General features: G+C 40.2%; 1 protein-coding gene across 6 annotated transcripts in view; it reads right to left on the minus strand.

Annotated features, from left to right (window-relative positions):
* IL6ST (interleukin 6 cytokine family signal transducer) overlaps nt 1-14,457 on the minus strand; it is a 563,892-nt gene that overhangs the window by 409,342 nt on the left and 140,093 nt on the right. For 4 of the 6 annotated variants that reach the window (XM_085631350.1, XM_085631355.1, XM_085631352.1 and 1 more), the window contains one exon: nt 4,048-4,077. The exons of the other annotated variants lie outside the window; for them this stretch is intronic. In XM_085631350.1, coding sequence (XP_085487476.1) covers nt 4,048-4,077 — 30 coding nt within the window. The remainder of the gene's footprint in view (nt 1-4,047; nt 4,078-14,457) is intronic. 6 annotated transcript variants of the gene reach the window in all.

The following is a 14,457-nucleotide window of genomic DNA, read 5'->3' on the forward strand; positions in this document are numbered from 1 at the left end:
TATTAAGACCAAGGACTAACCCGGCAACATTTGCGTAGAATCTAAATGGAATTACAAATTGCTCCATGGAAAATCATCGCTTGTTTTTTCCCTGGTAGGAGGCACTCGACTCTATCCCTAAATCAGGTGTGGTATCCTGGTTTGGGTGCTATGTATCTTCCTCACTTACCTGTCTTGCTGCTCAGCCAATGTGGATGAATAATAGAATGTTGGTGTGTGTGATGCAATGTGAGAATGTTGGGGATGCTTGTGGATGGATGTCAGTTGGGAGATTGGGCTGAGCAGCAAGGGAGCTGCTCCTGGTGGGGCTTTCATTATTATTATACTTAAGAGCTGATTCTTCTGTAAACCTGAACAAGAGATCTAATAAACCTACTTTAATCATCATACATCGACTACATCCATGCTTATTACATTTGGCGACGATTGGATTGAACCTACACCTGAAGAAACTTCATGAAACTCCAAGATCTACAAGCAAGATAAAAGAATTCTTTAAAAAGCAACTCGAGCTTACTGGCACCCCGACTAAGCCCCACCAGTGACCTTCCACCGGTCGCCCTCAGCGGTAGATGTGCCAGTTACTGCCTGCATACAATTTAAGTGTGCCTGTCCCTGACTGTTCACAGCGTCACGCTTCTTTCTGCCTGTCTCTTCTTGCCAGTGAGACCACTACCTGTTCAATGTGGAAAAGCGTCAGGGACTACTGAAATTTCCTGCCCACAGATCCTGTTTTGCTGCCTTCCTTCATCCGTCAGAGAGACAGAACTGACGAAGGAAATCAAAACCAGGACAAGAAATGCCTACCGGGTCAATGAGTCCTGATCTGCATCAGAGTGATGAAATCGGAGTAAGAGTTGTGTGCTGCCACCTAATGGAGGAGTCATGTTCAAGGGAATTAACTTTCTCGTTTTACTTTCTCATAACGGTCATCAGGGAAAAGGATTCCCCAGCGCTGCAATGGTTTACCAGCAGCTACAGACGTGAGGATTTACCAACACGGTGAGCTAAAACTGTAGCTAAGCCCTACAACTTTAATTATCAGCAGCAATGGATTTCCTCGACTGCAGTGTTTTAATTGCTACAGGTCTACAATTTTGTTGTCATGATTAAAGTACTTTCATTCCTTAACGTTATTAATTTTAAATTCACTTCAAAAGCAAAGGTTTTCACGCCTGCAGCGGTTATCTAACTTGTCACATATTTCCCGGTTCGCTGCTCTGAAGCAAGTTTCATTTAGTCAGTATTTTTTAGATTCTCTGCTTTATTTATTCAACTTTGCGCTGGAGGCTTTCAACCTTGGCTGACCCTGCTTGGCTATATTCAACTTGGATGTTAGGTATGATATTAATATTTTTCTTACCATCGAGGCAGTTGAACCGCCACCAGTTCATTCAAATGTGTCTCGTGCTTACAGCCAGCACGTTCCTTTTGCGCGTGCAGCCCTGCATGAACAGGACATTTCTGAGTTGTTTCATCGCTTGCTGTGACGCTTCTACGACGTCATCAAAGATGCGCAGTTGCTATGGATGCATCGTCTTTGCCTTCAACCTCCCCGCACGACGTGGAAAGCGTGCCGCCATCTTTGCTTCGGAAAATATTCTCACCCTTCATGCTTTTCAGTTAGAAGCCTCACTCACGCACTGCTCGGATGTCCCTTCATCAATTTCTGTGATTATTCGGCAGTGTGGATGTACTGCAAGGTCCCCGGAATGCCTGATTTTATTCATTTAGCAATCACTATCCCTCATTTGAACTTCGTATTTCAATCCGGGTACTGTTTTAAATGTTTATTCGTTCAACATGGGTGATCTAAAACGACATGCATATTTTGTTCATGCGAATTCCCAGTTGTAATTTAATTGTTTGCATTCGCACCATCGTGTGAATATTTGTACGTGGAATTTTATTCACTGTTTCTGTTTAGAGTTACAGGTGTAACATGTATTTGATTGTTTCCACTTGTGCACTTATGCATATTTCTAGTGCGTGGATTGGTTAGATTGTATTAGCTTCATGGCTATGTGACATGCCACCTTTACGTGGATTTGTCACCTATTCTGTTTTAATGGATTTCCTTACAGCATTTTGGTTTCGCAAGTTTAGTAAGGACAGTGTTATGGATTTAGAATACTTTTTAATAGTCTTCTGACTATGTGATCTTTAGCGCATGATATTAAATGTATTTAATGTACAGTGCTATGCGCGTGCATATGAGCATGTGACCGTCCACCTTTCTTTAATTTAGTGCCCGTGGATTCGTCACCCACTTGTTTTATACAAGTGATTATTTTTTTCTATAAGTACTTTGCATGTGACCTTCCACCTTTCTTTCATTTAGTGCCTGTGGATTCGTCACCCACTTGTGGTCTACAAGTGATTATTATTATTTTTTCTATAAGTACTTTGCATGTGACCTTCCACCTTTCTTTAATTTAGTGCCTGTGGATTCGTCACCCACTTGTTGTCTACAAGTGATTTTTTTTATATAGTACTTTGCATGTGACTTTCCACTTTTACTTAAAATTCTGCTCGTGGATTAGTCACCTACATGTTTCTAACATGTATGTTCACATGTTCCTTCATGGGAATTGTGATTAAGTTTGGTATGTGGTAGTAGCTATTAGCTATAATTTTCTATAGGTGTTTTTCACTTTCACATGGTACCTGTGAGTGACTTCACACCTATTTATTTACTACCTATGGATTGATTTTAATGTGAGTAATTTCTTGTGCTTTTAAATTTCATTTTTTTCGTTTCTCTGTTACCATCACCATACTGGTCTGGCCAACTAGTGTGTTCTGTTGGTGACATAGAAATCAATTATTGTTATTGTTTAAAAATACTGGCGCAAGATTTATTTATTGTCAATATGATATTTAAAGGGGGAAGAGGTGGTCATGTGATGCGACATTCTTTGTTTATTCGAATTGAATTGATTTATGGTTTTACTGTATGTTTCAATTTTATAATGACCATGCTCTATCCTTGTATTTTTATTTGTTGCGTTCCTTTAAGGGGGAAGGTGTGTGGTATCCTGGTTTGGGTGCTATGTATCTTCCTCACTTACCTGTCTTGCTGCTCAGCCAATGTGGATGAATAATAGAATGTTGGTGTGTGTGATGCAATGTGAGAATGTTGGGGATGCTTGTGGATGGATGTCAGTTGGGAGATTGGGCTGAGCAGCAAGGGAGCTGCTCCTGGTGGGGCTTTCATTATTATTATACTTAAGAGCTGATTCTTCTGTAAACCTGAACAAGAGATCTAATAAACCTACTTTAATCATCATACATCGACTACATCCATGCTTATTACATCAGGTATTTATTAATGTGTATGCGCTGATGGCTATCCCATTAGAACATGTGGAAAAAAGTCCAGCCTCACCCAATCAGATGTTTGTTCAAGAATATAAGCTCGGCAGACCATTCTGTAAGAATTCTACCTTTTAACCCTTATTTCTGCTTTGCATTTGGCTTCCCTGTAATACTTGTATTTTATTTAATGGTATCTACTTTAATTGTTGGTTGGTGCAACGGGTAAGTAAGTACAGTCTTCATACCTTTAGCTAAGGGGAAAAAACGATTTAAATTTGAACGTGGTACAAACAGCATTGGGAGTGCTGGTTAAAGGAACTTTAGAAATAAAATATTATTAGAAAACTGAATTATTGCATTTGAACAATAGTTCACTTTATTGACTGAATGAATACATGAAACAAACACATACCTAGGATGGATCTTTCGGTTTGCATGACCGTGTGCGCGCATTAGATAAGTGATGATTATTCTATTATTCAAAGCTGTGCTTACTTGAATTACATCACAGAACAACATTTCAAGCAATACCCAGACAGCTGAAAAACAATAAGAGCACGATTCACCTGGTACCAAACTAACTTTATAGATCACTTTGGCATTGGATTCCAAAAACAGTAGTATGCAAAAGATCCCTAAAGAAATCCATGTTAATCACTTTTACTGATCATGTCCTACTAGATGGCTAGAGCATGTTGACATACAAAGGATCAAAATAGTGTTTCTTACCAGTGGCATCTGTCCCCAGTGTGTCTGCTCCTGTAAGACAGAAGTCTGTGTAAGGCGTCACAGTGGGATTTGAAGGCAATGAGAGAAACTAGATAAGAGTTTCACTAGATGAGTGGAAAATAATGAGAAACCATAAAAGGGAGAAAGAAAATGAATACAAGAATAAGGAACGCGTGGGATGCATTAAAACCACATATTAGGTAGGTTGCACATTAGTAAGCAATTCAAAGGTATCAGAGTGCAAGAGAAATTCAAAGAAAGAAGTGAAGCGAAGTACAGATGATAAAGGCTGTAGAAAAAGGCTGCTATTAGAGGAAGGGTGGTGGCAGTAGAGACAAGAAGGGATGACAAGATGATAGTGATGACAGAGGTTGAGGCATACTGGCATGGGGATAAAGAGCTGGCAGAGGGATGCAGAAGATGGAGAGGGAGGTAGCAAACTGGTGATGTTCACGGTGGGCAGCGGGTGTTTGGCAGAGCAAAGGGAAGAGGAACATGGCAGAGTGGAACATGGTAATAGCAGAAGGTAAATGATTACGGACCGCGGGAAGGAGATGAAAGATTATTGTAGGGATTTGGATTATTATTTGAGGTGGGTAACTACCCTCCTTAAGGAACTATCACAACCCTTGTCAGGGAGAACCCTAAAAATGTCACCAAATTAACCTGAGTTCAACCTCCTAGTAGTTATGGCACAGAGCAGAAATACTTAACTTAGGGCAGCGTGTAAAGTATTTATGCAGTAGCAAAACAGTAATAATGTCAAAATGCAAACCAATAAAATTCACAAACCAAATTTGGAAAATAGAGCACATTTTAATAAACAAATTGACACCAAAATGAAAAAAATCGAATAAGTGGAGCCCGATATAGGATTTATTATTTTAATAGTTGTAAGTAGTAATAGCTCCAAAAAAAGCACCAATTATAATGGTTGCTGTAGACCGGCGCAATTTGAAACTAACAGCGATAGACGACTTTCCCCTCCAGCCCTGAACAGCCCCCTCGCTGGCAGACTTCAGAAAGACACTGAAGCACTGACTCTTCGACAGAGACACAGCTCCCAGATACCCCTGGAGGGTGACAGTGTTGCGCTTCACAAATGCTGTTTGATTCATTGAGGGTGAGTCGGTAACACCAACCAGGTTTGTTCTGGTCACATCTTTTTTACCTTCGGATGTAGTCTTTTAAGCCCCAATCCACCACAACAATAAACTTCTAAAGCCCTCCAGGACACCAGGGGAGGCACTGAGAGATTCAAAGTGTGTCAGGCAGGGGCCTATAGCAGGGTCCAGGTACAGCTGCCACTAGTAGCTGCGTATTTCAAGGACAAGGCCTCTTGCAGGTTGTTGCCTCCCTGTAGTTACATAGAAGATGAGCAGGCTGACCTCTGTAACCCATGTCTTTGTCCTGGGTACAAGAGGGAGCGTGTCCGGTCCTTTAGGGTTAATATCAGTTCACAGACAGGCGGTCCAGTCCTCTTCTGAACTTCCGCAGGTTCAGAAAGTGTTCTGAAGTAGGTGCCTGGAGATGCCACATTTAAGCCTGGTACTAGCTTGTTGGTGGGGGGGGGGGGGGGGATTCATCGGTCCTTCTTAACCAATTAAGTAAAGGTTCCCAGGCCCTGAACTTCCTACTTTGCAGTAGTTACTCTTTGCCTTACTGCAAATAAGCCCAAAATGCAAAGTGTCATGGTAAATCCAAGATGTTGAAAGCTTTCAGCCACACTCATCTAGTGGCACTTTACCTTTAGGCACTGGGCACACTTTGTAAACCATATACTAGGAATGTATAGGTCACTTAAACTAAGTTTAATGGGGGAGCACAGGCACTTTACCACTGGTTAGCAGGGGGTACGGTGTACAGAGTTCTAAAGCTAAAAAACAGAAATAGGGTCCAGCAAAGGCAAAAATAATTGGGGTGAACATGCAGAAAAGGTGTATTTCCTACAATTATGTAATTAAGTGCCCACTGCGAATAACTACCATTGACAAAGTCAATCGGTCTTCTCTATGCGAGATCTACTGGCTTTGTCATTTTCTTTTTTTTTGCCACGTTGTACAACTTTTGTACAAAAGGATTATTATATCAGAATATGGTCTGTAATATTATAATATGACATACTTTTGTATAGTATGGTATGGCCTGTCATTGTATGTACGGTATTGTATGGTATGGCCTATCATTGTATAGTACTGCCTGTCATTGTATATGGTATGGTATGGTCTTTCATGGAATAGTATGGTATGACCTGTCCTTGTATAGTATGGTATGGTATAGTACGGACTGTCATGATATGATATGGTATGGTATGGCCTGTCATTGTATAGTATGGTATGGTATAGCCTGTCATTGTATGATATGATATAGTATAATATGGTTTGTCATTGTATGGTATGGAATGGAATGGCCTGTCGGTGAATAGTATGGTCTGGTTTGTCATTGTAAAGTACAGTATGATATAGTGTGGCCTGTCATTGTATAGCATGATATGATAGTCTATGTTACAATGTACACAATAAGCTACGGGGGGAGCTAAAATGGAGCAGCCAAACAAGCAAAACAAATGCTTTACAATATAATGGTATTTTTGTGGTAGAATTTTCTACCCAACCTGTAAATTTGCAAACAACCCAAATTTAAAACACATCCTGTTTTTTGCATAAAATATTTTAATCATGCCCAGGATTTCCTGTAATTTATTAAACAAGAACCAAAAAAGCACTGATACAAAGTAAATGAGTGATTACTTAATAGTGATAGTGCAAAGCTATTAAAATATCGATCAGGTTGGACTGCACAAGGCAAAAAATTATTGAGAATAAGGGATAATGGTGTGGGCTTATAGAGAATAGGGTAGATGAGAAATAAGAAGTTATCAATGAAAAGAATGCTAAAAGTGGGAACAGAAGGGATTAATAGAGTACCTCATAAGAAGGACAGCAAATAAGACGTTATATGATATACAATAGTCAGGACAAAGTAAGGCAAAGGATAAGTAGGGAGGGTACTGGGGATTGGGAAAGAGCAAAGCTAGGAATAAGCAGAGTTAAGAAGGTGTGGGGTTAGAAAACTAATATTATAAGTAGAATGTCATTGTGAGTTTAGAGTATGTTCATGTAAATAATAAATACATTATAATTGCAAACTTAATTCATGTGAAAAATGGAAAAACATTGTCCTAGAAAGAAGCTACTGTTTGTAAACTCAAATTGTGGCTTACAGCTAGAATAAGAAATAACAAGAGCAAATATTATGTTATTATAAATTGCCGTTGGAACAGACAGAGGCTTGAATATTTCTAGATACATAGACAGATGCAATGTTTACACTGCTTTGCGATTAAACAGTAGAAACAGTCTCCAATACAATCTGTAGTGTTCTTTGTATGCCATTTTATTTTAGCCTTGCATTGTCTACTTTATTTTCGCCATTTAATGCAGGAAATAAATATAGCAACCAAGAGAATGTGTAGGAGTGAGTTTCTACAGTTCAATTCCGAAGAAGGGTAAGCGTTGCACATTCAGATGGGGAGCTTTGCACCAGCAGAAAGATATTCGCCATCCTAGGGCACAGCCTACATATCAACAAGCAGCGCAGTAAACTCATGTTAATATCACGTATATGAACAATGACAACAGTAATTTAAAAGAAAACCGAGTCGCCTAACAAACGTGACATTTGAGACAGTTAAAGGAACATAACTAGAGCTTAAAAACCATAGTAAAATATTAAGGACGTAAATAAAGAGAGAAAATATTTTATTGCGACAGAAATCCAGCAGTTAAAGTGTTAAATGACAATACAGGTCGACGAGTAAAGGATATGTTAACAAAGTCAGAAAGAATAAGCAAGTACAAGGAAAAAAAGGTTTGACAGAGAAGAGGTCAATGTATTGCTAACGAATTTATATAAAGCTACATAACCCTGACAAGGTTCAGAACTAAAAAAAAAAAAAGGACATCCATGGGGAACTGCTTGATTTGGAAATGACTAAACTGCATTGACATGCACTTTACATGAGCACCAGATTACATTACACAAGATCAGATTCATTTCATTATTAGCGCATGTGATTAAGTGATCTCCTAGAATCAAAGGATGTTGAGCTAATGCCAGGCACAAACCTGGTTCCCCAGATCCAAAGTCAGCAGGTCTGGCCATTAGGTCACATCCATATTTCTCTTAAGTGTGAAAGCCATACACAAGTGGTATGGTTGTGTATGATAACTTATAGTGAGCACATTCTCTGTTGAAATGGCTTTGGGAAATAAAAAAAACAGCAGCACAAATACTGGAAAGATCACCTGGAGTCTTGCTTGGGAATACTTGCAATGGGTTGTTTTAAAACTGCAAAAACAACAGTTGATGGACAGAATGCAGAACAATGTCAAACATTCACCCCAGTACAGAGATCTGGGCCTAGATCCATCGTTTTTTTTCCTCACCATGCCGTTCCAGTTTGAACCCAGCCATATGCAAATCAGTCTTGACCATGTGCCTCATGGGTACAGTCCAGCTCGAACTGCCAAGCCAGGTCCTCCCTGGACTGGAAACAAGCATCCTAGGACCGGTTTCGGGGTTTCACCCCTCTTCAGCTGGGATAGCTTGATTCCAGTGGCATCACCATGCCGTTCCAGTTTGAACACAGCCATATGCAAATCAGTCTTGACCCTGTGCCTCATGGGTACAGTCCAGCCCGAACTGCCAAGCCAGGTCCTCCCTGGACTGGTACCATGTCGTTCCAGTTTGAACCCAGCCATATGCAAATCAGTCTTGACCCTGTGCCTCATGGGTACAGTCCAGCCCGAACTGCTAAGCCAGGTCCTCCCCGTTTTAAAACTGGACTTTGGGACATTGTTGACACCTTTGCACTGGTACACAAATGGCTCTAATTGCTTTAAATATTACTTACATAGAGAGCAGGACATTCACGACCCAGTCAAAATCATCTTGCAACCCACCAGTGGGTCACGACCCACAGTTTGGAAAACACTGCTTTAATGAATTCTTTTGTCCGATAGAGCAGGTCTGTATAGGGATCACCCAGAAGTGACACAGGTGTAATGGCAGTAATGGCCGATGCGGATGCTGTATATAATCTCCTGAAAACTACAGAAATGTACTGGCTGGAGACAACCAGGGTAAACCTATATAGCAAAACAAATGACCCTCAGTGGCCTACAGGAACGCACTGAAAGAAAACGCATCATGCGGCTCGTCGCCCAAAACTCCCGATAAAAATGGTACCTCACTTGTGCCATTTTTTATTGGGAGACTTGGGGGAATTCTGAATGGGTTGAAGTCTGTGGCTCTCCACAAATTCTAAAACTTGCCATCACAGAAATGTAAAGAAAATGTGTTTTGTTTTTAAATGTATTTATTTTTACTAAGTTTAAGGTTTACAAGGGATTCTGGATAACAGAACCTGGTGAGAGCCACACAAGTCACCCCCATCCTGGATTCCTCTGGGTGTCTAGTATTCTAAAATGAATATGTTTGCTAGGTACACTAGAAAAAAGTGATGTGTCCATGTTGCGTGTTGGGCCGTTTCCGATTGCATGCACTAGGCCTACCCACACAAGTGAGGTATCATTTTTATTGGGAGACTTAGGGGAACACAGAATAGTAGAACAGGTGTTATTGCCAATTGACTTCCTTTGCATTTCAGCCTTCCAAATGTAAGACAATGTGTAAAAAAGAAGTCATTTTGAAAAATCGGAATCGAACCACAAGAGAACAGGATCATGTACAGCAAGAGAATCTAGAAATGGTTCACCCTACAAAATCGCCCTTTCGGCTTGTTGTACCTCTGTTTAAGTACCCAACATTCATCATACTCTCTCCAAGGCCTTGCCAATGTTTTCCAATCTCTCTGAATGAATATAAATGTACCACTTTGATACACAAGAACATTAAGTATTAATGCCCTGCCCCTTCCTACTGACCCGACTTTTGAATACTCTACAAACACTTTCATCTAAATGAAAAACATACTGGGGCATATTAACAAGGCGGCGCTATAAAATTATCGCCGCTTTTGTGACCGTTTTCGGCCGAAAAGCGGCAATAATTTTATCGCCTTATCAGCAAAGACACACTATTGCGTGTTTTGCTGACTTAGCGCCCGTTTCCAGCACGCCTAACTTTGTATCGCTAATGAGATGCAAAGTAGGCGTGGCTGTAAAACCAACCAGGGAAAATATCGCGAAGGCAGCTTCGCGATATTAACAGGGAAGGGTAGCGATTATTTAAATTGTGTTAAGTATGCCTTAACGCAGGAATTTAACGTCTGTTAAATTCCTGACTAAGGCATACTTAACATGGGGGGTGGATTCTGTGGCTAAGACCACAGGCCCTATCATCTAGGATATCGCAGTTTTCCACCATGGAAAACGGCGATATCCACACTATTGCTGGAATTTTTATCGCCTCGGCGATGCACGTTGTTGATAACGCGCTAACCGGGCGATAAGTTCCAGAGATAGCCGGCAATAAATATGCAAGCGCTAAGCGCACTTTGCGATATTTATCGCCGGCCCTTTTTAATATGCCCCTCTGTTCTCTTTCCTGTGCGCATGGTCTATCTATTTACCCAGATAAGAGTCTTCCCTGTGGCCAAAAGCTAGTTATGAAATGACATCCCCCGACGAGTTAATTGGGCTCCCTGGTCCATTATTTTAACAGGCCACTTCCGCATTTCATCACTGAGTCACAGGCGGTTTTCGCCAGATTGGGCAACAACTATCCGTTTCATGTACTGACTTGTGTACCAGTGGTACTGTTTTTATTGAGCTTTTGTTTAGAAGTAGGGAATTTTTAGCAGTGCACTACAAGTATTCATTGTTTTAAAGACACTATGAATTATTGAAGTCACGTACACTCGTTAACAGTATCCACGCACCACGAAATGTTTTGGTTAAAAAGTGGGCCACATTACTCAGTTATTTTGCACAACATTTTGCCAGATGTCTGGGAAAGAGTCGTCAGCTTCTACTTACTCTGCTGGGCTTCCAGTACATAGTCCATATTTTTGTAAGATTGTTGTGGTGACTAACCTATCCCCGTCAATCCCTCCTCGTTTTACCCTGAATGCTCTTGTGCCGCCATCGGCTTAGCAGTATTTTGCCGGCCGTATAACAACAAGCAACCAGCCGCGCACACAACGTGCAGTGAGTGCACTCAATCACGCACGCAGCCACTGTACCACGCACAATCACGTTAACCCACTGTAATATGTGGTAACGTATTCTTATGTTGTGTTTTCTTTAAGGAATCTTTGTAAGGAATGTTCTATGTAGTAGCGTTCTCTTCCATAGAATGTTGATGTGGGCATTATTTTAGAACCTGCTGTTAGCAGGTGGTCGTGGGTCCTGTTTATTCATTAAACTACATTTAATCTTTTGATATATCTCACGTTGGAATTCTTTATGAAGAGCTTGCTACATTTTATGGCGACGATTTGGGATTGAATTTGGACCCACTGACACTGGATTTAAGCGAGACTCTTGGTATTTACCGCAAGAAAAGAAAATTGGATTCTTTTTTTTTTCTGCTGAACCTTTTGAAGACCAGGATTTGCATGGTAATGTACTTTCTTCAAAGTGAAGTGGTGTGAAGTTGCGCATATAGCCTAATTTTGCCAAGCGCTTACTGTGTTTGTTGCGCGGAAGGTGAAGGGCTTGACGGTAACATGAGCGGCTGCCCGACGTGTGTGTAAACGGTTTGATTTCCGTGATCAAGTGTCCGCTTTCTAAAAGTTTCACCGGCACTTGTATTGAATACTCAAGGATCACGATCATAACGTACCGTAACTTCACCGTTGACTGCAGTTTCGGCTGCATTATTCGAGCGACTTTCCTTTGCCTGCATCCTTTGAAACTTGCTGCGCGCTCTTGGAATGATCTCCGTTCTTTGTAGAAGCGTGATTGACGTGTGAAGTCACACGCAAGGTCACACAACGTGACCCAACGTGCCTCCATTTTGTTTGGAAGTTTATTTTGGTAACCTAGCAACTGCAAAAACATCGTATTAACGTGTTTTTACGCATTTATCAGCCTTTTAACACTTTTTTTTTTATAAATGCTTTATGCAGTGGCTACATGAACAATATTGATATATTTGGAGAACTATAGAAATATTCACACAATTGAACTGTGCATTGGTCATTTTTACCCTTTTAAAGTGTTATGGCTTCCAGTAGCAGTAACAATGTTATGCAACCACCTCCATTTTTAGAATTACCTGGCAAGCCTATCAAACCTTGGCACAAATGGTTTAGAATTTTTGAAAACTATCTTGAAGCAATAGATGCTACCAAATATTCTGCATCACGTAAAAAAGCATTATTATTTAACCATTTGGGCAACGATGGTCAAGAAGTTTTTGATAATTTGCCTATAGTTCCTGCACCTTCACGAGATGAATCTTGGGATGTATTTAAAGAGGCCTTAGCACGTATTGGAAAACAGTATGTAGATGAACCGTCGGTTATGGTCGAGAGACATAAATTCTTCAAACGTAAACAATCTTCTGAGGAATCCATTGAAGACTATCTTGCAGTATTGCGTGTTTTAGCCTCTAAATGCGTTTTTGGAGATTATTTAGATACTGCTCTTCGTGATCAGTTGGTTTTTAATTGCTTCAACAAGAAAATTCAGGAACGCATTTTGACTTGTAAGAATCCTTCTCTAGATTAAGTCATGGACATTGCCAGAAGTATTGAACGTTCTGTTGTCTCTTCAAAAATTTGATCTGAATCTGCTATGCCTACAAACTCTTCTAATGTGGCTGTTGTGGAAATGACTTCTGGTGTTAATGAAACAAATGTACACTTGGTCTCACATAAGAATGTCGTTAAAAAAAGTTATGATAAAAGGGTTTGTGGGACCAGCTATAGATGTGGTTCTAAGTTTCATTTGGGTAACTTCCCTAATTGTCCTGCTCAAGGTAGGCGATGCAACAACTGCAAAAGAGTTGGACATTTTTATAATGTTTGTCATGCTAGCAAAATGAAGGTTAAAGTTAGTCAACTTGATGTTGAAAATTATATATTGTCCGAAGCCATTAGCAACGTATCTCTAGCATCAGTTGAAGTCAATGCATTAGGGAACTCGGAGAAACGTTGCAAAGGTCCCTTGTGTGATGTCAAAATTGGGGCTATCGATTTAGATGTCATGGCTGACTCGGGGTCTCCCATAACAATTCTAGCTGAAAAAACTTTTCACAAATTTTGGTCAGGAAAGTTATTGAAGTCTACTACGATTAATCCTAAAGCCTTTGGGGAATACGACAATCATGAAGGGTTACTTTGATGATAGTATTTTATTCAAAGGAAGAAATATTTACACAAAAATGTATGTGGCAGTCAATGGACGCGACATCTTGGGATGGCAAGATCAAGCTAAGTTAGGAATTATACTAAGACCAGGACATGATGAACCTGTCACTATCGGCGAAATGCCGATTCTTGCAGTTCAGGACACTATTTTGGATAGTTTTGCCCAGAAGTTGCTAGATAAATTTCCTGATGTATTTTCAAACAAGGTTGGTTTAATTAAAAATTTCGAACACACTATTAAATTAAAAAGTAATGTTATTCCTGTGATACAGAAGGTTAGACCTGTGCCCCTTTCAGCCAGGGAGGATCTTAGAAGATTACTTAATGATATGTGTGCTCAGGGAATAATTAAGCAGGTAGAGTCCTCTGAATGGATTTCTGCTGCGGTTGTCGCACGAAAAAGCTCTGGGGACATACGCTTGTGTGCGGATTTGAGAGTCCTCAATCGGAACATTCTTGTGGATTGCCATCCTCTCCCAAGAATACATGAAATGTTGGCTAGAATAGGTGGAAGTAAGTTCTTTTCCACCATTGATTTACGTTCTCCGTATCATCAGATACCTTTATCTGAGAGTGCTCAGCATCTTACTACTTTCGTAACACCTTTTGGTGTATACATGTACAAGCGGATGCCGTTTGGATTGGCATCTGCAGCCAGTGTATTTCAACGTTTAATGGATGAAATTTTGGGAAATCTTGTTGGTATACAAACTTTCCAGGATGACATTTTAGTGCACACAGAGTTTGGAACAATATGTTACATTGTTAGAGGTTTTAAGAAAGCTAAGTTTGCATGGGATGACAGTGAACATTAACAAGTGTAAATTTTTAACGCAGGAAGTTAATTATTTAGGACATAACATTTCGGCAGAAGGTATAAAACCGAAGGTTTCCTTGTTGAAGGGTATTAATGATGCTAGTGTTCCCAATGACAATGATTCACTTAGGTCTTTTTTAGGCTTAAGTGAATATTATGCAAGGTTTGTTCAGGGATATGCTGTCATTGTCCAACCTTGGAGAGATCTTTTAAAAAAAAATGCCAAATATGTTTGGTCTGACGAGTGTCAACA

The sequence above is a fragment of the Triturus cristatus genome, chromosome 2_1, assembly GCF_964204655.1.
Source record: "Triturus cristatus chromosome 2_1, aTriCri1.1, whole genome shotgun sequence".
NCBI lineage: Eukaryota > Metazoa > Chordata > Amphibia > Caudata > Salamandridae > Triturus > Triturus cristatus.